A 27,779-nucleotide genomic window follows, 5' to 3' on the forward strand; every position below is an offset into this window, starting at 1 on the left:
TGCCTCAGGGGCCCATTTTTTCCAGGGACCTGGCTCTCCCTGGTCTTCTGGGACCTAATTTATTCCCTAAGTTTTTTCTCTCCCAGCTTCTTCCTCTCATGTTAGAGAGATGCTCAAGTTTCCCCCATGAAAAAAAAAATATGTAAACAGATAAATAGCCTTCCTTGAACCCCAGGCATTTACTTCATACTGTCCTTTCCTTCATACTTGGCTTCATTTTTTCTTTACTCCTCAGGCCACCATGGCTTGGCGTCCTCCTCCAGCCTGCCCCCAGACTGCGCTCAGAGCCGGCTCACCTGGTTGCTAGGTCCTCTGGCTTTGGCCTTTTCTCTGTCTTGACATTCTGCTGCCCCCTCTCCCCACCCCAGCTCTGCCTTTTTGGTCTCCTTTCGTAGTTCTTTTTCTCTGCTTCCCCCTTAAATAGAGATGTTTCCCAAGATTCTGCCCAGCTGCCTTTTCTCTGAATACTCTCCTGGAGTGACCTCATCTCTTCCAATGATTTCACCTCTCTTCATACATTTATCTTTTGTCTAGATCTTTCTCTTGAAGTCCCAGTTGTCTGGAATTATCTTCTGTAAATCATCGCACCACACCTCAAACTCACCACATTCCAACCAAACTCACTGATAGCAACTTCCTTCCCCCTGTACAGAGCCTGTCTCCCCCTCTCCTTCTTCCTTTCTCACAGGCACACAGGGACCTTCTCTGCCATGGGTTTGCTCCCAGGTCGGCAGCCTGGAGACTTGGACAGTTCCTTCACCCCTGCTCCTCACCAGCTCCCCCCACTCTTCCCTGGGACACCTGACCTTGCTGATTCTAACTCAGACACATTTCTTGGTTCTGCCCCTTGCGTTTCCATGGATGCTGTTATGGTTGCAGCTTACTCTGAGGCCCTCAACCCTTTATCCACCTTATTCCTGGCCCACTTCCAATCTGGTCTTATGCCTCTCCCCAACAACCCCACCCGCCCCCCACTCCAACCCATGATCTGATGTGATCATGTCCCTCTCTGTGCAGAAACGAGAGCGGAGTCCAGACTCAGCGTTCATAGATTACCCGCCATGTGCAGCAATGAGGAGACAGAGATAGAGAAGTCATGACCTGTGCCCTGGATAGTTCCACGGAGTGGGGCTGGGCTGGGGCAGGGAGGGTAGGGACAGGCACGTTAACAGATAGCTATGGTGGAAAGTACTTCAGGAGCCTAGAGGAGGGAGAACCAAAGCTAGGTTGTGCTTTGAAAAAGAGGTGACATTTCAGATGCTCGTTACTTGGTGCCAGCCTGCACCTCCTCTCCAGCCCGGTCCTCCCTATTCCTGGCCATTGCTGAGCCAAAGCCACTCGTCTGTGCTTTCACAACTCTGTTTGCGCCACCTCCCTTCCTGGAATCCTGTTTCCATACCACAGCCATGTTTTTTCCCTTCTCATTAATCAGGGCCCAGCTTGAATACCACCCTCCCAGGACGCCCTTCCTGATTCCTGTGATCACTTTTCCACAGCGCTTTGTTTCCCTCTCTTGGAGCACTTGGCAGCTTTGGCCACGTATTTGAATATTGTTTGTCTACCTGCCCCCTTTCTTTCCCTGTTCTAGATGAAAAGCTGCTGGAGATCGCGATTGTCCTGGCCCATGGCATGCCATGTCATGCCCAGTGGGTTTGGTGGCAGATTGTATTTTAAGCATGCAAAGGAACCAGATTTTGTAGGACTTTCTTTAGCGTGGGCGGTCACAAGCTCACACTTGTCTGGTGGCGATGCTGGCAATTCTCAGATGCCTGTGTTTGTTCTCCTTTCCAAACCAGTGCCTAGAAAGAGCCATGAAGTTTGCCTTTGAGGAGTTCCACCTCTGGTACCAGTTTGCCCTGTCGCTGATGGCTGCTGGAAAAGTGAGTCGCCCGTTGTCATGTGCAACCCCCTCTGACGGTGGCTAACGTCATTGAATTTCATGGGGTGAAATAGATTGTGGACGTCAAAACCAACTATTTGACACTGTCTCCTGGCCAATTCTAAGGGAGCAATCAAATTGAATTATTTGGGGGCCAACATAGACATATCACTGAGGAAAAAAGTTGTTAAATTTGCCTTTTTCAAGCCATTGTAACCTCATCATGTGACTCATCTGAGAGTGTGCACTTACTCCTAGAGGGGGAAATCTTTTGGTTATCGTTAGCAGTACGTTAGACAGTATATGACATTTGTTGAAAGCCTGAGCTGTAGAGTCCAGCTGCTGGGGTTGAGGCCTGGTCCTGCCCCTATAGCTGTAGGACCCGGGAAAGTCCCTCCGCACCTGCATTTCCTCTTCAGTAAACTGGGATGTTAACAGTACCCTCTTCATAGACCTTATGTCAGGTGAATGAGGTGACACGCGTGAGGTGCTGGAGCAGCACCCACAGGGAGGGCACACTCAATAAAGCTGGTGGTCGCTTTTCTTAATCTGGGCCATTTAGTGAATCGCTGTCATTTCGTGAATGGTTATGTCTGAGATACAAGATTACTTGGGCTAAACAGAATCAGAAATTTTGTGTGGTATATTTTAGATTGGATATTTTGTTTTTTTATGACAACAGAAGCCCTACTGTCTTTTATTAATTTTTTCTTATTTTTACCATGGCTATGCAAGTGCAGAACAAAATTAGAGGGATGCCAGGGAAGCATCTCTGCTTGTTGTCGCCCCAGTTTACTCCCACGACTCAGGAGCCCCAGCTCTGGTTACAGTCATCCCTAGCCCCCATCTGCTTGTGCGCAAAGTTGGAAAACCTCAGGAAGAGGGCATCCTAACCAGAAGCCCTCTGGGAAGCCTTTAGGGTTTGGTTCTAGCAACATTTCTGAGTTTCACAGAAATAATTTTCTCTTGCCAAGTCTGCCCGCGCCGTGAAGGTGTTGAAAGAATGTATCCGTCTGAAGCCGGATGATGCCACCATCCCTCTTCTCGCCGCGAAGCTGTGCATGAGCTCCCTTCACTGGGTGAGTGGGGCTGGGGCCCCTGCTGCTGGGCGGGGTGCCCAAGGGCAGGGCTGCCCACCTCCCTCCTGACAAGACACAAGAGTGGACAATCAGGGGTTCTTCAGCAGCGCAAAACAAGAACCCACCCACCCCAAGACTGAGGGGAATCAGTATGTCCAGGTTGCTCCAGGTTTTTTCTCTTCATGGGAATGTGCTTCAGAAGTACCAATGGTAAGATAGAATTGGAAGCCACAGCCAGATACTTTTGCTTTATGCAAACGACATAGGGCAGAGAAAGTATATGTAGCTAAATTATTCTTCCAAGAGCCTGAGATTTTCTGCAAGGCAAATAGTTACCCTCTGTTTTAGCTTGTGTGTAAATCCGACTTTCTTTATTGAAGAACCTTAAAGTTTCCCCTTCCTCTTCCTTCAGATATTCTTGTTCAGATTTGAATTTGGGAGAAATCTGATTTTGAATGGTTCTGGTACCTCAAAAATATATCATTTGAGCAGAAAATAGAAACCTCTGGCTGGTTGCTGAAACGGTGGTATAGATAATCACCACACATGGGCTGGAGTTTTAATTTCTTCTCTTTAGCTTCATATCAAGGTTAGTGATAAGAAGGATTTTCTCAAAGGACTGAGGCTCCTTGCTGAGATTTTTCATGATTTTGGTCCTTGCTGATTGTTTTTTGCAATGTATTCTCACCCAGCAGGACAAAAGTAAGCCTTGTGAAGAAAGTGTTGACTTTTTGTTGAATTTTGCTTGGGCAAATGTAGAATAAAAAAGACATTTTGAAAGGCAGGCTCTTGCCTGAAAGAGCCAGCTCTGAAGGGGTTGTGTGGTCCTGGCAGTTTCGAGTGGTGGGCCTGATGGTTTCGTGTTGCCCACTGAGGGGACAATACAGCAGGTTCTGGGAGTGGGCAGAGGAGCTGACCAAACTTTTCAGCTTTGAAAGTGCCAGTTTCCAGCTGTGACTCTGTAGCCCTCCTTTTAGCTATTGTATTATTTATTACTGTACGTGATGCATCTCTATACACCTAACATAAACATGACCCTTTTTTTAAGGCTGGGAAACAAACCTTTTCTGTATATATATTTGTTACATTTTTGTTATTAAGATTTCCAAACACCCACTAAAGTAAAGAGTGTTATGAACCCTTGTGAATTATCACCCATCCACATTTAACATCAGCATTTGTCCTGCTTCGAAGGAACAAATCTTATAATTTTTGTCTGTAATGAATATTGCAAAAGGTCTTATTGTGGGCGTAGTTTGCATTGTCTCATTGGAATCTGCTGGTGTGAAGGCCATGTGTTGTGTATTGTAAAAAAAAAAAAAATTTTGGTTGGGTTTTAAAATTTTTAACAGCTTGTAGGAAAGAAAATTCAAGCCTAAATGGATTATTTTTTACAATTTAAAAAGAAGGAAAGGCCCAAACACAAAACATTGTAAGAATTTTATTCTTTCCGAGTGTATATAAGTCACCTTCTGGCTATCTGGTACAACCTCAATACAGAATCAGTCATGAAAAATAAAGATGAACAAGATCAAACCCCAGCAAGTAGGAATGTGCCTTTGGAAAAGAAGGCAAATAAGCAATAAGGAAAACCTAAAGGAAAAAGCAAGGTAGGGCTCCCAAGGACTGTGGAGAGGCCCAGTAAAGAAAACAAAATCACCAGGGTGGAATTGGAAGATTTGGGAGATATTTTGAAAGTGACTCATCAGAAATCCATTTCTGGCAGCCGCTGCTTATGAGAACTCATGTTCGAAGTCCTGCAGGTTGCTGTTGTTTGTAACTTGTCTCATTTTGCAGTTGGAGGAGGCCGAAAAGTTTGCCAAAACTGTCGTCGATGTGGGAGAGAAAACATCCGAGTTCAAGGCCAAAGGCTACTTAGCTCTGGGGCTCACGTACAGCCTGCAGGCCACTGATGGTGAGCGAAGTCCCACCCCACAGGGAGCTGCCGAGCCCCAACACCCATCTCGGCTCCCCACCATCCCCTTCTGGCTCAGGAGGGGGCATAAGGGTATCATTCTGCTGTGCTGTCCTGTGCTGCCCCTGGCACTGCTGTCCTCTTTGCTTGGACGAGTAGGAGAACGGGAAGGAAGAGAAGGCGGCCCATGCCAAGGCTCCCTGGCCCTGTTCACGGGGCATTGTGCTGGCGGTGCACAGGGCACGTGGCTGGCAGGTGCAGTGCATCTGGGGTGAGGCGTGGGGCAAGCAGGGCTGTCAGAGATGACTCACCCATCTAGTCTTGACCTGGGCTGTCCTTACATGAAGGGAGGCTGGGTCTGTCTCCATTTGCACATTTTAATGCACAGATCTGTACATGTGCAGTGCAGCAGCTCACCAGATAGCAATGGTTCTTAGGATAAAGAGATACATACTTTTGAACGTACTTTAAGTTTTGGTGGGTGGGCATCTGGTTAAAAAAAAATCTTAATTATATACTTAATTTATACTTAATGAAGTTTTCATTGATATATTTGCGGCAAGTGTCAATCGATACATTGTTTTCCTGAACTCTTACTATTATTCTGTTAATGTTGTGTTGTTATTAAATATAACATAAACATAAAAAAATTCAAAAGCATGTATATTAGGATAATGAATTAGTAGATGGAAAAACACCTTTGTAGCCATCAACCTGGCTCAGGAGATAGGACTTTGCCGAGCAACCTTCAGGGCCGGCCAGGCTCCCTCCCAATCACACACCCTCTCTCCCCTTTAAGAGAAACTGCTATCCTAACTTTTATTTTCTTTACTCACTTCCTTTTTTTTCTTTATAGTTTTGCTATAGTTTATTTTCCAGAGGGCCCCAAATCCTTCCTGGCTCTGCCCTAATATATCAAAGACCCTGGGGAAGTTTTACATATCAATTACTTTGCAATGATGAATTTTTTGCTAATTTTCCACTTACACGTGATATGTTGGAAATACCCAGCTCAGTGCTTCAAATAGAAGCAGACTTTCAGTGAAATTTGAATTTAACACTATATATCTATCTATATAAATTTTTAGTGCGTTCTCTATCACTCATTAGCTCTGTAACTTTGGGCCTGGGTCTTGCACTCACTTCGGTGGTTCCACTAGCTGGGTCCCTATTGTTCTTAGTTAGCTGGAGAGTGGGAGCGATGTGTGGTTTGGGTTATAGCCACTTCCGGCCCTCCAGGACAGCCTTCCGCTGCTCTCAGACTGAAGTCAGGCTGCATCGGAACTGTTAGATAAGGCCTCCTCTGGTTCCAACCATAAACAGTCCCTCCAGGACTTTTCTGCCAGCCCCATGAAGTATCTTTTTACTTCCTGTGACAGGCTTTGAGGGAACCTTTTCTCACATGCTCTACACAGGGCAAGCTGTTGGCTCACAGCGAGGTGGGCTCACACTTCTGAGCTGATTTTCCAGCACCAGTTCTGGGTTTGCCTGATCCATCCCTTGTGTTCATTCAAGGTCCTGCCATTGCCCAGTGTGAATTAAACTGGCCTTTTCATGGCATCTAGCTAGTGCCCCTGGCCCAGCCACATAGCTTCTGAGTGCCAGAGGGACCCTGAAGGCCACCTAATCCAACCCCATTTGTGCTTTTGAGTCCTTCTCTACCATTCTGGTAGAGCCGGTCTTGGCCTACGAGTTAACACACCTATGCTTGGAAACACAAACGTGTTCCTCTTGGAGTGCCCAGCTGGTGTTTTGGAAACAAGAGTGACCATCCAACTCATTCTCCCCTTGGCATTCATTGCTGCCCCTTTATGTCCAGCGGGTGCAGTGCCGCCAGCCTAGTCCTGGGCTTCCTCTTCTGTCCTCTACCGTGACTGGTGCAGGGCTGGGCATGTCGGTACCAGGGATTGGTGGTTCAAATCCAGATGAATAGATAATTTTTGTGATGGAGTTGGTAGTTGTCGAAAGCTCCCAGATCTCCCATGCCACTGACTAACCTTACCCTTTTCTTAGCTTCTTTGCGAGGGATGCAGGAGGTCCTGCAGAGAAAGGCGCTTCTTGCATTTCAGAGGTGAGTGGGAGTTCATCTTTTCACTTGACTGTACATAATGACACCAAAGTGTGATAAGTATAAAAAGAAGAGATATTTATAAAGATTATGTAAACAATGTTTTACCCCTGGGAGTCTTTCATCTTGAGCACTGAGCAGACAGCATTTAAACTTGCTGCATTACTTGCTGCCGTGTTCATCTGCATTCGTAATCTGTTTATCCATTTGGGCACATTTTATTCATTCCTAATAAAGTGTTTTCAGCTCTAAGGAGATACATACTTTGTATGTCTAGGATGATGATTCCTTTGTTAAAGACATTTGCCATCATCAAAAGAGGGATCATTCTCTTCTAGCCTTTTTTTTTTTTTTAACATGTCAAGCTTAGATTGTTATATTAAGAAATGAAAAAAATAAAAACGAAAAACAGATTTTAGGGCAGTCTCTGATATATTATGGCAGGGCCATCAGCCCAGCAGGCCCCAGGCTTCCCCACTCCTGCCATACTCTATAATACCTTGTGCTTGTCTCCATCATTATGCCTTTCACAAAATTAGGAGAATACCTTGTAGTTATAAAACACTTGAGTGTTACAGTGCTCTTTCCCATCCCTTAATAGTCTGATCACCACTCCAAACCCATGAAGCAGATAGAACAAGTCGTATGTCCAATGCAGGAAATGCACAGAGGGACAGAAGTTACCAGGGTCACATAGATATTGAAGTCGGGAGAGAATCCCAGTCTCCTGATTCTAACCCAGTTTTTCTTGTACCTACTATACCACACTGCCCTGATTTATTTTTATTGCAGTTATGGTCAATCACTGGAATGAAACTGTTGCCTGAACGTATAGCCCCATGATGTGAAATCTAGAATTGGTATTGATTCTGTCACCTTCGACATATCTGAAGTACATTGGTTTCTTGGAATTGTATTAGAAAATTATTCTACAAAAAATTCCATAAGGACCTCTCAATGCCTTAATAAACTTTGTTAATATCCCTGTCATAGAACCAGAGTTGCTCACAGATTTCATGGTGTACGTGATCCTGTTTTTTCATGAAATCGTTATCACTTGGTTTCAGTTAGTCTGAAACCTTCAATCTCATTTCTTTCCATTTCCTAGCAGGCTCACTGACAGCATCTTCACTTTGCCAGCCCCAGTCTGGTTAATGACAGGAAGTACCAACTGACATCTGCAAACAGATCTCTTGCCTCTTTGCTAATAAGCTTTTGTTGGGGTTCTTCAGCCTGGAGTGCAGAAAGCATTTCCATTTCAAATGATTTGGAGTTTTAAATTCTCCAGACCTAGTTTGTAAAACCCACACATGGATGCTTAAGAAAGTGGTCATTACATCTGTTTCACTTTTCTTAAATCAGCACATCTTACTGGCTCACTAAAAACAGCCATGGTGGTGGTCTGCCTTCAGCCGCCGGAATTCTAACTTCGTGTTATACAACGGCTGTTCCACTGGCCTCAATTCCTTTTTGTTCCTTTTTCGCTTAAGTTTTAATTCAAAGAGATTTTTAAAATATTAGTTCATATGGGAATGAAAAGTAATAAAATTCCATTCACCTAATGATTATTTGGGGGAAGGCTAACCTAAATGAGTATTTGTATGAAATATGGAATATTTTTTGTAAAGAAGTAAAATTATTTTGTTTCCAGTACATATTAACTAGGACTATTTTGATGCATTATAGTCTTAACAGAAATCTTTAAGGGAAAGATTACAAGTAGGTAAGAATGATGTGTATCACTTTTTAATGTAAATGAATATTTAAAAACCACTTTTATGAGTACTTTTTCTACTATGCATTTTCAATCTTCTCCCTGCCATTTGCTTATACTATTATTTTCTATTTTTGCTTAAAAAGAAAACAATGTAACTCAAAAAGGGACAAGGAGTTGCAGATACATTGTGTGAGAATTAACTCTGATTATGACTGGAGTCAAAATTCAGGAAAATTTTCTCTATAGTAGATGCAGAAAGACATCCTAGTTATGCAACTGCATCTCAATATTGAGAATCATGCCTGTTCATACACTCGCAAGCTCAGCTCATGCAATCTGCACCAGTGCATTTGCCTGCACAAAAGTACAGTGAAGGAAAACAGAACATTGTTTGAAAAGCTTTCTGAAGATGCCAAAAAAAGCTCTGACCCTCACACCTGAGTTGCTGCTTTTGCAGGCTCTCGTATCCTGCGGAGAAAAGCAAGTCTGAAAATAGTTTTGAACATGTTCTGTGTATTGACCCAGAGCAGGCAGAAGGCAGCTCTCTGAGGGCAGGCCTGGGCTACTCCATAGGGAGGGGCAGCATGGTGGCATTTGTGTGTTCGCTCGATGTGGTATAGGCTACAGAATCTCACTTTATTTCTCTATGTTTCCCTTGTAGCTTGGGTTTGCATTTGAGTGTGATGTGTTTTGTATGTATAGGGCAACCAACCATCCTGGTTTGCTGGGGGCTGAGAGGTTTCCAGGGATATGGACCAGGAAAGAAAGTCCTGGGCAAACCAGGAGAGATTGGGTCATCCTACATGTGTAAGTGGCAGGAGGTTCCTGAGTAATAGATTTAACCAGGTTGTAAATATTTTTTCTTAACTTAATAAAACACTAATTCCATCCATTGTAAGGGGGACTGAAGGGGACTTCAAGGAAAATTGGCTAAAAAAGGCAGCAGGTCGATGTGGTAGAAAGACCAGGCCTTGGAATCACATGTTCTCTACTCCACGTCTGGCTCTTCTGTCTTGCTGGGTGTTCTTGGACTAGATGTTTAATAATAGATGTGTAGTTATTACTGTTACAGGTATGCATCTTATGGACTAAGGTCAAATTGATCAGCCTTCTCTATGTTCCTGGTTCAGCTTTAGAGGATTTTGGAATTGGAGTCTAGGAGCACTGTGGTGGAACTCAAGGCATTCTGAGTTCTAGGTCAGGGTGGTCCAGGGACCCCAGCCCATCCTTTCTCATTGCTGCCTGGCTTGTTTCTCTCAGGGCACTGCTCCCACTGCTCTGTAATGATCCCTTTGGGTCTCCTCCTCTGGGTGGGGAGATCCTCAAGGGCACACACTTGTCTGATTAATCTCTAGGCTCCCCAGAGTCTGGCACTGGACTGTCATCACAGTAGGCAATGCCTGATGTTTGTGGTAGATGGATGGATGGGGGGTGGGGTGGGTAGATGGGTGGGTAGGTGGATAGTTGGGTATATGGATGGATGGATGAGTAGGTAGATGGGTGGATGGATGGATGGATGGATGGGAAGTGTGGGGAGTAGAGGGATGGATAGGTGGGTAGATGGGAGGGTGGGTGGGTGGATGAATGGGTGGATGGATGGGAAGTTTGGGGGAGTGGAGGGATGGATGGGTGGGTGGATGGGTGAGTGGATGGATGGATGGATGGATGGGTGGCCTTGGTGGCCCACAGTCTAACAATTCTTTCTTTCCTTATGGAAGAGAAATTGAATTGATGAATGTGGAGGTGCTTTGATGAGGCAAGCGCTTTGTTAACATCCCTGTAGTGACATTTTTAGGTCTCTGGGTTTCTCTTACCAGCCTTGCAGGATGTTAACTATATGGAAATGAGGTTTATGGAGCTGCTTTAGATTCATGTGCAGAGTTCATCAGGCTTGCAATTTTCAAGAATACTTGTATCCTGTTCTCATCTGCATCACTTGATGATTTTTGTCAAGCACGTTGGCTGTGGGCATACCGAAGGGACTTTGTCACAGGGAGCTTAGCTGCTGAAGCTGTTCTGCACAAAGGAAGCAAGTTGTCTAGTGCCTACATGAGATCAACACCATGCACTTTTTTTTTTCTTTCACATTCTCTTTATTTCCTTTTGTCTTTCATAGGCTAAAGTGGTTAGCTTAACTCATGCATATGTTTGGGTTGTGCCTCATTAGAAATTTGGCAGTTAGGGTGTCCATTATTAGCCAAGTTGGAAATTCCTCAGATGTTGCCCTAACTCTTCCCAGAAATGCCAAGGTTTCTAGCACTTCTGGTTTGTTTCTTTCACAAGCTGTTAGGTGTGGGAAACAGTTAACAATCATTCCATGAGGCCAGGGTGCGGCCTTTGGCCAGAACTATCTCCAGCCACACCCTGAATTCACCAGACCATTGCCATAAATAATTCAGAATCTCTTCATAATTGATTTCGTATTTATTTTCCCTGAATAACTGAAAGAGACAGAAACCATGACATTCCAATCTCACTTTTTATGAACACCAAAGGAAAAATGTCTTTGATGTACAAATTCATGGAAAACCAGTACTTGTTCTTAATAAAAACTGGAGCATACAGAGTAGGCTCCTGGTGGAAACAAGACATTTAAAAGGGCAACACAGGCAAACACTCAGCCTCAGCCTCAGCCTATCCAACTAAGGTGAATAATGTCCCGAGGGTGACCATGTCCTAGGGCAAGATTTAGTGAAGACTCCCCAGGAATGGGAGATTAGGTTGGGGCCTTGCCCTTTAGATCGATAAAAGGACTGAGCCTAGCCTCTGCTTTACGCCATTCCTGCTGGAAAACACAAGCTACCACATGTGCTCAAACAACATCCTGGATTAGTGGACGTAGCTTATTTGCTGGATGGCAAACATACGGGAGACTTCTTTAGCTCTTTTCCCCACAACAGACGGACAATTCAATTAAAAGACCTTGTTACTGTAGAACACCATCCTTGGCATGTTTGCCACAATTGAATCTATAATGATTTGGTTTTCTTTTTTATCTCAAATTTGTTTTCTGCCAGAAGAAGATTCTCCTTTAATCACAGAATGTTGACAGAGCAGCAGGAAGGTTTGTTTACTCTCGGGGTCCCACCACTTGTAATTAGTATGCTTCACGGTGCCTTTTAAAGAAAGTAAAAGTTTGTTTTTCTCTTCCCACCAGACTGCTAAACACATAATTATTTCTTGTCCATAGTCACATTTCGAGCTGCTCGTGGTAAAATACAATTGACATCCACATAAAAGCAAAAAAGTCCATGTTTGCAACCAATGCGGATGCCAGGGCAGCTTCTTCCCATCTGGGTCAAAGGCCAGTTAATAAAATCAAGCTGTGTCTTTCCGCAGAGTCCTGAAAGTCACTGTTATATGGGCTAAATTAGTAAAATGTGTGGAATTTAGTAGACACTTCAAAAGATGGAATGAATTTCTCTTTACCCCTATAGTTCACCAGAAACCAAAACCTTGTTTTACAAGCCAAGCTGGGTCTTTGATTTCCACATGGTTTCTCTGAAATCCAGAAATTTGGTTGAAGGAGCGTTAAGGCCAAGCCAGAGCTTAACCAAAGCGGCCGTCCCCTTGCCAGGTTCACACGTGGCCTCGCTGTGTCCCAGCGTGACACACGGGCCTCCCTGCTCAGCCCCAGGGAGGAGTCTGCTGGGAGGTGAGGCCTCAGGCCTGTGGGTTCTCCACCTCCTGCTCCCCAGCCCCCCTCAAGGCCGGGTCAGCAGCAGCCATTTGAGACACAATGCACAACACAGAAACACGCTCCTGTGTTATATATGCTGTGAGAAGAGAAGTGCTTTTATATTTGTTAGCAGACAAAGTAGAAGAGTTAAATTAAATATTAGTTAAACTAAATATGTGGCCTTGGTGTGGAAATGCAAACGTAGAGACTTGTTTGATAAGGAAAGGAAAAGTGCTTCTCCTGTGTGCTAATAGCCATCGATACTCTTTCAGGGCCCACAGCCTGTCACCGACAGATCACCAAGCAGCTTTCTACCTGGCTCTGCAGCTTGCCATCTCCAGACAGGTCAGTTTCCGTAATGCCCCCTGACCTTGATGTGTGTGTTTTAGAGCAGCTCCTCTGGCTCCTCGGTTTGAGGCAGCAGATGCAATTCCTGTCTTCGCTTGAGGCTGAATGGAGCCCGGGACTCCATCCGGAGGATGCTGACCCCTCCCAGGAAGGGCCCCTGGGGTTTTGGTCAGTTCAAGCAGCATCTATGGAAACACGGGGGTTTCCAGGCTTTGCTTTTGGAAGTTAAACCTGCAGATGTGGAGGACCAGATCTGGGGCAGTGCACGGCATATACCCTGAACCCAGCAGTTGTCAAACAGCCTTTTGTCACTTGCTGACAGGAACTGACGGATTTGGGGGGCGGGGATGTGGCTAGTCCTCACAGGGGTATCAGTGATTGGCGGGAAGATGCCAGCAGGTATAGACAAGAGATACCAGTTCCTTGAAGATACAAACAATTACACACAGTGGCCACTCAAAACAGGAGGGGCATACTTCCCTGGCCTTCATCTTCCCACATTCTCCCAGCCTGCCACCCCCTTCCAGCCGTTCTGGAGACTCTGGCAGCATGCCTGCCTGCCCACCAGGTGGAAGGCTCTGGTGGTCACTCCAGCACATTCCTGAGTGCTTACTGGAATCGAAGGGCAGCTCCCCAGACATCCCATTCCTCTGGCAGGCCTGGGCTTGAGGCAAAGGTCTGCCTTCCAGGTTGCCTGGGAGTGGTGTTGGGAAGTGGCTCCCGCTGGTGACCTGAGGACTGAGGAAGCCAAGATTCCTACCCCTGTGGAGGTCCTCTCACCTGGCAGGGCGTGGCTCACAGCTGGGCTGATCCAAGCTTGTCAAGAGCTGCCTCAGTGACCGATGTGGGCTGATACTGACCGTTTGTCTCCCCGCTCTACCAGGAGCTTCTCTCACCTCCTACCTGAAGCCTCCTTCCTGTAGCACTTCTCCTTCCTCTTGCTCAGCCTTCTTGATCAGCATCTGTCTTTCCCACTAGACTTTAGGTTTCATGAGGGCAGGAAACCAGTCAGTCACTGCCAGTGCTTTACCCTGGTACCTGGAAAACTGCCTGACATGTTTGGCACTTAGTAAATACTTGTTAAGTGAAGGACCAGCTTTGAATTTCTTCAACTCAGCTGTCCCTTGAGGACATTGTTTTAAATGCTGTATCAGTTTGTCCCTGATATGTCTGGGGATCCCTACACATTAACATCACACCTTGTGACCGTCCCCTAATACCAAGTTGGGTGCTGCTCACCTGGTAGGTTGTCACCCCGAGGAACGGAATGGGTAATGGATGGAGACTGGGCTCACAGTGGCGGAGAGTGTTGCCTGCTGACCATGGCAGGAAACTTTGTGGCCCTCTTTAGGGACAATGCCATTTGACCGGCAGGGAGAAGAAGAGAGAAGAGTCAGATCTAGGGTCGTCCTCATCTCTGTCACTCAGCAGCTGGGTGACCTTGCCCAAGTCATTTCACCTCTCTGAACCTCAGTTTCCTCTCTGAAAATGAGGGGTTGGGTAGATGGTCTCCTAACCAGTTGTGATTCTATAGTTCAAAGGCAGAAATCTTCCATAGCCAGCATTTATAACTAAATCCAGGAAACTTGGAAATTTCAGAGGAGGAGACTGATAAGTTGAGGAAAGACAGGTTATGGCTCCTATTGTGGCCTGAAGTTACTGATGGTTTGGAGGAAGCAAGAGGGCTGAGAATATGGTTCAGCACAGGGATGGGGTGGAAGAGAGCCAGGAAGAAGTCCCTGGGGTGGTTGTGTAAGAACAGTTCTGTCCGGAGCTCTATTTGAAATCCAGCCTCAGGTTCTAATTCTCCTTAGTTACTGTTAAACCTGCATGGAATTTAGGGTATTCAAATATCCATTATGCATGCATTTTACCAATCTTGTGCTTGAATAGTTTTGAAGAAAGTCTTAAACCACTGGTGCAAATTATAAAGGTTAAGGTTATATCTGGTCTTAGTTCAATTTGGATACATCTTCTTTGTCTGTGGCATTGCCATTTGTTTCTTGGATTATTTGGGGTTGTAGTTTGGAAAGGTTTGGGGGTTTTGTTTGTTTGTTTGATTGCATACTTCCTTGATGTCTAATGGAGATCCAGGACAAAGGAATTTGAAAAGAACCACAGGCATCTGATCATTTGGAAAGCACTGTTAAAGGTTTTGTGACTTATTAAGCATTTGAATTTCAGTAAGACTTTAACAAATGAGATCAGTTCAGCTAAGGCAATTTAATTCCACTAAAAACCTCTGGCAATTGGTGTGTATCTCCATTCAGAATGAAATCATCTTGGGCATATCAAAAGTAGATCAACTTTGTGGAAAAAGAAAAAGTATTTATTTAGGGAGAAATAAAAGATGTGGTATTGGCAGTGGTACAGAGAAACAGGGTCTGTCTCTTCGCTTCATCTGTCAGACTATGGCTCGAAGAGGGCAACTGTTTTTATGTTTGTGGTTAGTTTCCTGGGGCTAGCATGAGAACTTGGCTTAAAAGCTGGATGTGGCACAAAGTGAAACATCTCTTGATATTGACAGAGAGTCAGATATTGAAATGGTGGCTTCTGTCAAGTGTGTGTGTTTAAAAATTCCTTTTGGTTTTGTGTTCAAGCAGATTCCGGAGGCTCTGGGGTACGTCCGCCAAGCTCTTCAACTTCAAGGTGACGACGCCAACTCGCTGCACCTCCTCGCCCTCTTATTGTCAGCACAAAAGCATTACCATGATGCGCTGAACATCATTGATATGGCCCTGAGTGAATATCCAGAAAATTTTATGTAAGTGCTCCTGGGTGTTTGTTTTCCCTTATTCTAAAGTCATTGACGTTACTTCTCTCCTTCCCTTCTCCAGTCTGTCTGATGGAAGCCCTTCAAAGCCGTCATGGAGGGTAAATAGTACACATTGCTCTTTAGTTTGTCTTTTCCAGGTATTTAGAAACAGACCTAGTCTGATAGCTCATCCTAACAGTATTAGTTAGGTCATCCTTATTGAGTTAAAATACTTTACCCTTTCCCAATGTGTATGTACCCTTGGGCTACTCAAGAAGATTTAGATGGGTTGTTGATGAGCATTTTTAATTTGTTTTACTTTTATTTTAATTTAAATTACGAAAAATATAACTGCCTATCAAAGTGTGCTTTCATGGAAATTATTGCTCATGTTTCATGGAAATTATTTCCTGGGATAAATTAAATGTGCTGTTTTAAAGAAAAGAAATATTTAAAGAAAAATAGTTAAGTAAATAATACAGGTATACACAGATATGACAAAAGTTATGTTGAATGAACACTGATGACTGAAATTTGGGAAACATTGCTCTCTAGTTGGTTTGTCCTGCGTTACCAATGGCTTCCACTAGCGCTGGGTGATCATTATGTTTTAGGCAACTTTAATCAAGATAGTTGACTTCTTTGTGTGTTAATTTTATTCTCTAGGGAATGGGATTACTTATATAAATTAATCAATATTTGTATATAACCTAAGGATTATCATTAAAAACTGTCCTATGCTGGAGTCGTCTACTGCCAGTTGGTTAGGCTATTGAGAAGGACATTGTGTGTGGGGCTACTCGGTTACCATTTTATCCTCTTTGGTGGTAGCTTAGTAACCAGTACACAGTGGCAGAAACAGTAAACATTCCATTGCGTGCTGGAAGGTTCTAATTGTCTAAGTGGCAGGGTCAGTGATGGGGCAGGGGCTGGCTCGGGGCAGGGCCAGAGGGGAAGGAATGTAGAATATGGCCTAGGCTGGTTTTCTTCACTTTCAGAAATAAGCGCAGCCTGCAAACTTTAAGTGGGTCAGCTTTGGCTTCATTTCTCTGCCTTGTCACTTCGCTGTGTGTTTAATCAGTGCATTTCAGCAGCTCCCCTTGGAAAACTGGTTCACACATTTCCATTACAAACATTTCTTTGTCTTCAAGTGAAAAGGGCACTTCTCTTCTCCCGGTTGAGAGAATTCTTGTTATGATCCAGGAAACCTCTGTGTAGAGATTTCTTTTGTGAGTTCAGCTATTTACGTAGGGTGAATTAAAGAGCTTTGCTGCAGTGTTTCATTTCTTGCAGATCTCCAACTTGCTCTTTTGCACACCAAGGATATCTCTGGATTTTATCCAAAGCTTAAAAGTGGTTAAAGCACTTTAAAAAATATTAGGTTCTTTACCCATCATAAAGTGCCACCTGATGCAGTGGAGTTCAGTTTTGCTCATCAATATTTATAAAGCAGTGCTCTCTGCTTCCCACCCCACCCCCCAGCACACACGCACATCATCATGAGACATGAGGCTCCAGCATGTGGCTCCTGCTTTGATGACCTAGGGTGTCACCCGAGAGGAGGCTTATTAAACTAATAGCCACACCACAGTAGGCAGTCAACAGTGGTGGCTAATTCGGCAATGCCTCCAAGTGACAGCAGCTGATAGCCTTTTCAAGTAGTAGAGGGAAGGAACAGCAGTAGAGATATTTGAGGAATGCAAGCCTGTTATTTTAATGTTAAGCCGTAAGCTCAAAAAAGCAAAGCATATGGCAGCGGGTCTGAGAGCAGCCAATGACTTGTTTGCTTTTTAAATATTTGTATTTCTTCCTTTGTGATGGGAAATTTCTTCCCAAGAATACTTTATTAAAAGTTGGGGTCAGATGTAATCAGTGAATCCCATGGTTACTTCCCAACCTGGGTACGACGTTTCCAACCTAACTGCCTTGTAATGTTACCTGTTTGTAACCAAGTTGTCTCCAGCAGAACTGTAGATGCCCAGAAGCCTGGGACGGCCTCTAGTTTCTGGTGTCCCACCGGCCCTACTGACCACAGATTGATTACATAGTTGATGCTCAATCAGAACTTGCTAGATTGAGGGTTCATCCTTCGCACCATTAGGGTTAGTCCTGCTGGAGGAGCAGCTGGTCCCTCCAGTGTTATCCATCCTTACTATCACCATGAAATTATCAAAATTGGTGTTTAAGTACCTTGAATAAGCTTAACAGGGACCAAAAAATTCTGTAATTCTACGCTTCAGGCTAGGAGGCTCCATCGCAGACGTTTCGTCACTCCAGGCAGAACTGAAACTGAACAATTGATTCGCCAATTGGGAAGAACTTCCTAAGTGCAGGGATTGTGGGGATCAGGTATCCTTTCCTAAGTGAACTCCAAAAATACGGTTGCTACTCTGGAGAATAAGAGCCAGCAACATTTTCCCAGGGAATGAGAAGGATCTTTTTTTTAGTGGTTAAGAGCACAGTCTTAGAATCAGATAAACCTGATTTAGGACTCCAAATCCTTCACTTTTAAATTGTGTGAATTTGAGCAACTCTCTAAATCTCTCAGAGCCTCATTTCCTCATTTGTAAAATTGGATTGATAAAATCCCCATAGCAGAGGGGTTCTGTGAGAATCGATTTAGCTAATGTATTTAAGGTATTCATACATGGTAGGCATTCAAGAATTGGTAGGTTTTTATAGTCACAACACTATTGTTATTATTACTACTAAAGTTTTTTTCAAATATAGTGTTATACTAGAATTGTTTAAAATCACTGTTATTAAATATCAAGTAGAAACAAAAGAATGTTTATAGTATGTGTTTTAAATAATAATAATACAACTCACTTATCTGTACCCAATTCTCAGTTTAAGAAAAAGAACATTAATATTGGCTCTGAGTTCCTGTGTTTACCTCTGTATCCCATCTCCTGCCCTCCCACTTCACGGTTAACCACTGTCCAAAAGTCTACAGTGATGATTGTTTTGTGTTTCTATGCTATATCTGTTTATACTCCTAAATAATAAAAGGTTTTTTTGTTTTGTTTTTTTTTCCCCACATCAAACTTATACAAGTGTCATAACTCTGGAGAGAAATTTGGGGAGACATCTGTCCAAGTAAAAGAATCTGTGGCTAGTTTCCCCAGAATTGGACTTGGTGCCAGATATAGAATACTTGTTTATTAGATGCTGAATGAGTGAAAGGTCAAATGCAAATTTCTGGTCCACTCCATCCCTTGTAGAAATGCAGCTGTGGGATCAAAAGAAGAAGAGCCACAGACAAGGATAATGGGGCAAAATTAGGTAAAGAACTGATGACACCCTATTCATTTAAGGAACATTAGTGATACTGAAAAGAATTTGTACAGTGTTAGCCATTTTTAGCGAGATGTCGGAAGAGTAAGTACAACCAAGTGCACTTTGAAGGTGTCACTAAAAAAATTTTTGCTTTGCATGTTTTAAATTTTAAATAAATGGGATTGTACTGTATCCTTAAGCTACTTACTTTTATTGCTTAAAATAAAGAGAAATTATTTTAATTCTCAGGAATTAAAATAATTTTTCTTGAGGTTCATCCTTGTTGCCTGCAGCAGGTGAAATAAATTCATTTACAGTGATGAGTTATATTTTATTGTATGGATATACAAGGATTTATTTATTTTGTCTACTGTGCATGGATTTGTGGGTCATTTTCATTTTTTATTATTGTGAACAATACTGCTATAAATATTCTTGTACAGGTCTCCTGGTACATGTGGGCAAGCATTTCTCTAGGTGTACATCTAGAAATGAAATTGTTGGGTCATAGGATGTGTGTATCTTCAACTTTACCAGATAATTCCAAACTGTTTTCCAAAGTGGTTGTGCCAGTTAAGCCACCAGCAATGTCCAGGTGTCCCCGTGGTTCCACAGCCTGGCCACTGCTTAGTGTTGTCAGACTTCTTATTTTTGTCACGATGTGGCTAGTTAATTACTTCACATTGTGAGTTTAATTTGCATTTCCTTCACTCCCAATGAAGTTGAACACCTTTTCATTTGCTTATTGGTCATTTAGATTTTTCTCTTTTGTGAAGCACCTGTGCAAGTCTTTCCTGTTTTTTTCAATAGATTTATCTCTTATTAATTTGTAAGTTTGCTTTATATATTATGGTTACAAGTCCTTTCATTGTTGCATGTGTCACAAAAGTCTTCTCCCAATCTGTGGGTTGCCTTTTCTTTCTCTTAATGATGCCTTTTGATAACCAGAAATTATTAATTTTAATTAGCTGAATTTATTAATCTCTCCCTTTTCCAAGTTCATGAAGATAGTCTCGTAAGTTATCTTCTAGAAGCTCTCTTGTGTTATCTCTTGAACTCAAGTCTGGGGATCCTCTGGACTTGTGTATTATATGAGGGAGCCAGTGTAATTTTTTCCTATATGGATACCCAGTTGTCCCAGCATCGTGTATTGATAAGATTCTTTTCCCCATTGTTCCACAGTGCCGTATTTGCCATAAATCAAATGTCCTTATCTGCACGAGGCTGTTCCTGAACTTTCTATTTAGTTCCACTGGTCAGTCTGCCCAACTCGGTGTGATTGCCACTCTGTCTTTATTCTTACAGCTTCATATATGTGAGGTAGCTTTCTCCCTGTGTTTTGTTCTTTAGGGGTGTTCTGTTAGTTTCCTAGGCTGCTCAAAGCAACCATGGACTGGTTTACTCACTCAAGGTTTTGAGGCTGGGAAAATGTCCAAATCAAGACATCATCAAGGTGACGCTTTCTTCCTGAAGACTAGCTGCTGGCGATCCTTGGCTCCTCTCTCACATGCCAAGGCACATGGCAGCGTCTGCTGGTCTCTCTCTTTCTTTTCCCGGTTTTGCTGATTTCAGCTACTTGCTTCCCTAGCTTTTTTCTTTGCATGTATTCATTCCATAGGTGGGTAACACCTTAACTGAAGTAACCCCATCAAAAGGACCTACTTACAATGGGTTCACACCCACAGGAATGGATACGATGGATTAGAGCATGTTTTTTGGGGGGACATGTATACAGCTTCAAACCACCATAGTTGTTGTGCCTGTTCTTGGGCCATTGAACTGTCATATAAATTTTTAACCCACTTGTCAATTTCCACACATAAAAAAAATCTGACAAGATTTTGATTGGAATTACATTTAATTTAATAGCTCAGTTTAAGGAGAATTATTTATGATTCTGGGTTTTCCAATCTATGGCCAGCATCTCTCTCTAACTATTTAGGCCTTTAAAAGCATTCTTCATGATGTTTTAAAATTTTCTTCATAAAAACTTTGTATGCTAGATTTATTCCTAACTACCTGAAAATTTTTCATGTTTTTGTATACAGTGTTATGCTGGTTTGGATGTATTGTGTCCCCCAAAACGCCATGTTCTTTGATGCAGTCTTGTGGGGGCAGACATATTAGTGTTGATTAGGTTGGAACCTATTGATTGAATGTTTCCATGGAGATGTGACTCAATCAACTGTGGGCAAGACCTTTGATTGGATAATTTCCATGGAGGTGTTACCCCACCCATTCAGGGTGGGTCTTAATTAGATCACTGGAGCCATATAAAAGCTGACAAACAGAAGGAATTCAGTGCAGCTGCAACTTACAGAGACATTTTGAAGATGGCCGTTGAAAGCTGACACGTTTTGGAGAACGCCATTTTGAAATGCAACCTGGGAGCAAGCGGATGCCAGCCATGTGCCTTCTCAGAGGTTTTCCAGATGCCAATGGCCTTTCTCCAGTGAAGGTGCTCTATTGTTGATGTCTTACCTTAGACACTTTATGGCCTTAAGACTGTAACTTTGTGTTCCAGTTTGCTAATCCTGCTGTTAAGCAAAATACTAGAAATGGATTGGCTTTTATAAAGGGGGTTTATTTGGTTACACAGTTACAGTCTTAAGACCATAAAGTTTCCAAGGTAAGGCATCAACAATCATGTACCTTCATCGAAGGAAGGCCAATGGCGTCCAGGAAAACCTCTCTAAGCTGGGAAGGCACGTAGCTGGCATTTGCTGATCCCGGGTTATGTTCTAGCTCCTCTCTCAGTTCCTGTAGGTTCTTCAAAATGGGGCGTTTGTCCTCTCTTAGCTTCTCTGGAGCAGAAGTCTGCTTTCAATGGCCATCTTCAAAATGTCTCTCTCAGTTGCTCTCCAAAATGTCACTCACAGCTGCTCTGCTTCTAAGCCTGTGTGGCTGTTTTAAAGTACTCCAGTGATCCAATTAAGACCCACTTGAATGGGTGGGGCAACACTTCCATGGAAACAATCCAATGAAAGGTCTCGCCACAGTTGATTGAGTCACATCTCCATGGAAACACTGAACCAATAGGTTTCAACCTAACCAACACTAATAAGCCTGTCCCCATGAGATTGCATCAAAGATAATGGTGTTTGGGGGGACATAATTCATCTAAACTGGCACACTTTGTAACCAAATAAACCCCCTTTATAAAAGCCAATCCATTTCTGGCATTTTGCAAAATGGCAGTATTAGCAAACCAGAACAAGTGTGTATATATAATGTATTTTTAATCAAACTTACTACCTATTTTGTTGCATTATATAGAAAGGCACCTGATTTTTGTATGTTGTTTTTAATGTAACAGCCCAGCTAAATTCTTATTAATCTAATAATCTATATATAGATTACCTTGGGTTTCTTTTTATTTGAAATTAAAAAGCTGTTTCTTTGTCTCTAATCCTTCAACCTTTTTTTTTTTTTGGCCTTATTGAACTAACTAGGCCCTTTAGAAGAGTTGAATAAAATTTTCTCAATGTTTCAACATTAAGAATTATATTTATTACAGGGCTTTTTGTAGGTACCATTGGTGATGGTTAATTTCATGTGTCAACTTGGCTAGGTTATGGTGTCCAGTTGTTTGGTCAAGCAAGCACTGGCCTGATTGCTACTGTGAGGGTATTTCATGGATTTAAATCATTAGTCAGTTAATTGCATCTATGGCTGATTACATCTACAATTAACAGAGGAGATTTCCTTTAGCAGTGAGAGAAATCTCATCCAATCAGTTGAAGGCTTTAAAGGGAGAACTGATCATTTCAGCGGTCAGAAAGGAGAATTTCTTTCTCTACTTCAACCAGCCAGCTTCTCCTGGGGAATTCATCAAAACTTTCATTGGAGTTCCCAACCTGCAGCCTGCCCTGTGGAATTCGGAAGTCTCCATGGTTGTGTGAGCCAATTCCTGTCGGTTTTGTTTCTCTGGAGATCCCTAACTAATACACTACTTAAAAGGTTAGGAAGGTTCCTTCTTCCTGGTTTGCTACAAGTTGTGTTTTTTTTCTTTAAATCATGAACTGATACTGAATTTTATCAAATCCCTTTTCTGTATATGTTGAGATGATAATATGACTTGACTCCTTTGATCTATGAATGTTATATTAATATTTTTAAATGTTAAACTAACTTTGCATTCTTGAAATAAGCCCAGCTTGGTCATGATATAATATCTTTTTTATTTTATTTTTTATATCTTTTTTATAGATTCAGTTTACTAATTTTTTTTGCATTTATGTTCATGTTTGAAATAGGCCTCTAATTTTCCTTTCTCTTTATATGCTTGTCAGGTTTGGGGATCAAAGTTAGGCTACCTTCAGAAAATAAGTTTGAGTAGTTCTTCTTTTTTGTGTGTTTTGGAATCATTTGTGTAAAATTGGAATTATTTGTTCCTATAATAATGAATCTGGATACAACTCGCTTGTAAAGCCATCTGGGGCTGGTCTTTTCTCTATAGAAAGACTTCTGATGCTTTTAAAAAATTATTGTAGAACTACTCAGGTTTTAAACTTATTTTATTCAGCTATATATAATATATAATATGTACTATACAATATTAATTTTTAAGGCTGTGTCCCATTTCATCTAAATTTGAAATTTTATTGACATAAAGTTGTTCACAATGCTTTTTATTATTTATTGTCATAAAATATGCTTGGTTAAGTCTCATTTTTTATTCCAAATATCATTTATGGCACCTTTTTTCTAGAATAGTCTTGCCAAAAATTTATGTATTTCATTGATCTTTTCAAAGAACCAGTAGCTTTTTTAATCATCTTAATAGTAAGTTTATTTTCTCTTTCATTAATTACTGCTCTTAATTCTTCTATTTCCAGTCTTCTATTTTCTTTGAGTTTGTTGTTTTGTTTTTCCTCCTTAATCTCTTATATTTGGTGTTTGGTTCATTAATTTTTTGCCTCCCCTTATTTTCTGATATAAGCATTTAACACTAAAAATTTCCCTCTGAATACTGCTTTAGCTGTGTGGTGGCTTGGATCTATGCACCCCAGAAAAACATGTTCTTAAACTTAATCCTATCCCATGGGTATGAACCCATTGTATGTAGGACCTTTTGATGAGGTTACTTCAGTTAAGGTGTGGCCCACCTCAGTCAGGATTGGTCTTTAGCCTATTAATAGAGTCCTTTATAAGCAGAATAAAATTCAGACAGGGAGAGAGAGAGCCAGAGGGAGCAGCCTGAAGCTGATAAATCCGGAATAGAAGGGAGAGGCCTCCAGGTGCATTGTGTGACAGGGGACTCAGGGACCCAGGCTCACCAGCAGCCAGCCCCGGAACACCAGCCTTTGGGGAGAAAGTGTCCCCTTGGTGACACCTTGATCTGGGCTTCTCTTAGCCCCAAAACCGTGAGCTAATAAACTACCATTGCTTGAGCCAACCCGTCGCATGGCATTTGCTTGAGCAGCCACGGAAACTAAAACAAGCTGTAAACTCCAAGTTTCAGTATGTAAAAATTTTGTTTATTGCTCAGTTCTAATTTTTAAAAAATTTGTCTTATTCTTTTTTGACCAATAAGTTATTTTAGAACTGTGTTTTATAGTTCTCAAATATTATACAGGCTTTTTTCCCCTGATATCTTTTGTTCAGACACTATAATTCATATAAATTTGAAGTGTGTTAAGATTTGTTTTACAGCCCAACAGATGTTCATTTCTTGTAAATATTCCATGTGTGCTTGAAAAGAACGTTTTCCACATTTGTTGGGTAGATTTTTATGTAGTTTATTACGTTAAGTTATTAACTATACTATTCACATTTTCTTTATTCTTAAACTGATTTTTTTTTTTTTGGTCTACTTTATCAATTATTTGAGGAGTTACGTTGAAATCCACCACTAGGATGGTGAGTTGGCCTATTTCACCACATATTTATGGCAATTTTTGCTTTATATATATATAAAGCTCTGCTGTAAGATGCATGTATGTTTAAAATTGCTATGTCTTCCTGAAATTCAGCCTTTTATCGTCATGTTGTAAGTCACATGCATTTTGCCTCAAAGGCTATTTTGTATGATATACACATACATCCATATATCCACATATATATGTACATAGACATATAAACACATACAAATATGTATCTGTGTGTGTATGTGTACATATGTATTTCACTTTACTTTTGGCTTGGTATATTTTTTTTCAATTCTCCTACTTTGGAATTTTTGTATTCTTATGTATTAGATGTACCTTGTGCTCCTTACATTTAGCTGATTTTTTTCTAAACCCCGTCTTTGCCAGTTTGGATATATTATGTCCCGCAAAATGCCGTGTTCTTTAAAGCAATGTTGTAGGGGCAGACATATTAGTGTTGATTAGGCTGGAACCTATTGATTGTTTCCATAGAGATGTGACTCAGTCAACTGTGGGCAAGACCTTTGATTGGATAATTTCCATGGAAGTGTTACCCCACCCAGTCAGGGTGGGTCTTGATTAAATCACTGGAGCCATATAAAAGAGCTGACAAACAGAAGGAATTCAGTGCTGCAGCTAAGAGAGACACTTTGAAAAATGCACAGGAGCTGAGAGAGTTGCTGGAACACAACCTGGGATCAGCAGATGCCAGCACTTGCCTTCCCAGCTAACAGAGGTTTTCCAGATGCCATTGGCCTTCCTTCGGTGAGGGTATTCTTGTGTTGATGCCTTCATTTGGACATTTTCATGGCCTTCAGACTGTAACTTTGTAACCAAATAAACCCCCTTTGTAAAAGCCAATCCGTTTCTGGTGTTTTGCATAATGGCAGATTAGCAAACCGGGACACAATCTGACAGTCTTATCTGGAACATTTAATTCACTTTCATTTATCATAAATACAGATAATATTTGTATTTGCATCTACCATTGCATTTGTGCTTTCTATTTCTCTTGCCGTTTTCATATTTTCCCTTTCCTTTCCTACCCTCTTTTGCATTGATTATACTTTTATTCCATTTTTTTTTTCCTTTACTAATTTAGAAATTAAACATTCTAGGGTGTTGCTGGTTAGTGATTACCCTAGAAGTTTTGTTAGTTAGGATGGATTCCTGGCAAACTTTATCAGCTGGTGTATCTAGAAGTGTCTTTATTTGGCTTTACTCTTGAAAAATATTTTCGTTAGATATATAATTCTAGGCTCACATTTTCTCATAGCACTAGTGATCTTACTCCTTTTGTAGTTGTTGAAAAATCAACTGTTTAATTATATTTCATTCTAAAACTGTGGATTGGTATTGTTTGTATTGTTCATCACTTTTAGAAAATTCTCTGTCATTATATCTTCAACTATTTCCACTGCCTTATATTCTTGCTTGTTTTCTTCTGAGAGTTTTAATAGATTGATGTTAGACTTTCTCTTACCATGTCTCTTGACCTCTCTGTCATAAATTTCATCTCTTTGTTTCTTTAGCTTTATTTCTTTATTTGTTTACTAGTTCTTCAGCTGTGTTTTAGTGCTTGTTAAATCAATCCATTGAGTTTTTAATTTTAATTGTTACAGTTTTCATTTCTCAAAGCATATTTGGCAAATATGCTTGATCATATTCTGTAATATCTTGAATTTTATTCATATTTTCATTTCTATTTATTTCTTTACACATATTAAACATAATTATTTTATTATTTTCTGTTTGTTACTCAAATATCCTACTCTTTTTGTCTCTGCTGACTTTCACTCCTGGTGCTTTGGTTCCTTTAGTGGTTTTATATTTCTGACTATGATCTCATCTCAGAACTTAATGTGGAGCAATTTGATGAGGCCTAGGTTGAAGACAGGATTCTCCAGAGAGGATTTGCACTTTTTTCTGCCCAGACTTGGAAGCATCACTAGCTTGAGAGCACTTTAAACTTAAATTTTCTACTTGTGATATTTTGAACCACCCATGTAGTATCAATTTGGTCTGAAAATTCCTCTAAGGACTAATTTGTGGTTAGGAATTCAGGGCATTATTATTTCCCTTTACTCAGTGTTAAGTTTTGAGACAGATAATTTTCTTTGCAGTCTACAAGATAATGTTGATTTATTTCTTGTTTGTCCTTTTGTGAAGGTTCTGATCCCTATACCCTGAGAAGCAGTGAAAAGCTCAATTTCACAAGTTTGGCAAATGTGCTGAAGGTGAACTTCTGCTTCAGGGCACTGCTTCTCTCTCTTTTTTCCCACCATCTTTGTTGTTTGTGGGGGTTTTGTTTTTGTTTTTGTTTGCCTCAGAGTATTTCTTACTTTCTTTCCAGTTCATTTATGCTCTTTAAACATTTAAAAATAACATATTATCCAATGTTTTTACTTATTTTTAGTCAGAAAGTTGGTCATGGAATTGGTGCGCTATAGTTCTGAAAGTAGAAGTTTTATATTTTTATTTTTGAATCAGTTTTATTGTGGTAGAATTTACATACCATAAGAATCCACATTTTAAGACTGTAATTTGATTGTTAATAGTTGGTAAAATTGTATAACTATCACCATAATCCACTTTAGAACACTGTAAAAAGTTCCTTCATGCCCACTGTACAGTCAGGCTCCATACCCACCCAGGCTCCAGGCAGCCACTGAGCTTCCTCCTGTCTCTACGGTTTGCCTTTTCTGGAAGGAATCATAGTCTCCTGTGTCTGGCTTCTTTTACTTGGCAGTGATGATTCTGAGATTCATCCCAGTTGTTGCTTGTATCAATAGTTTGTTCCTTTTTGTTGCTATATAACATTCCATTTTGGAAATATCACATTTTGTTTATCCAGTCACCAGCTGATGGACTGTTTGGGTTGTTTCCAGTTTGGAGCTATTAGGAATAATACTGTTATGAATACTGTCCTTTGCGTGGACATTTTGTTTTCATTTTTCTTGGGTAGATAACTAAGAGTAGAATTTATAGATCAGATGATGTCTGTTTAACTTTTTGTAAAATTGTTGAACTCTTCTCCAAAATGGCGGTACCATTTGTACCAGGGTTTCCAGTTTCTACATCTTCATTAACACTTAGTGTTGTCAATCTGTTTGATTATAGCCATTCTAGTGTGTGTGAAGTGATATCTCATGGTAGTTTTAATTATCATTTACCTAATGGCTAATGGCAT

The 27,779-nt window shown here is 41.4% G+C and overlaps 1 protein-coding gene across 5 annotated transcripts in view; it reads left to right on the top strand.

The window, feature by feature from the left end:
• Nucleotides 1-27,779, top strand: part of TTC7B (tetratricopeptide repeat domain 7B) — a 294,097-nt gene that overhangs the window by 170,258 nt on the left and 96,060 nt on the right. For all 5 annotated transcript variants that reach the window (XM_037832063.1, XM_037832064.1, XM_037832065.1 and 2 more), the window contains 6 exons: nt 1,797-1,880; nt 2,854-2,958; nt 4,756-4,873; nt 6,887-6,944; nt 12,610-12,682; nt 15,289-15,449. In XM_037832063.1, the coding sequence (XP_037687991.1) occupies nt 1,797-1,880; nt 2,854-2,958; nt 4,756-4,873; nt 6,887-6,944; nt 12,610-12,682; nt 15,289-15,449 (599 nt within the window). The remainder of the gene's footprint in view (nt 1-1,796; nt 1,881-2,853; nt 2,959-4,755; nt 4,874-6,886; nt 6,945-12,609; nt 12,683-15,288; nt 15,450-27,779) is intronic.

The sequence above is a fragment of the Choloepus didactylus genome, chromosome 4 (genome assembly GCF_015220235.1).
Source record: "Choloepus didactylus isolate mChoDid1 chromosome 4, mChoDid1.pri, whole genome shotgun sequence".
NCBI lineage: Eukaryota > Metazoa > Chordata > Mammalia > Pilosa > Megalonychidae > Choloepus > Choloepus didactylus.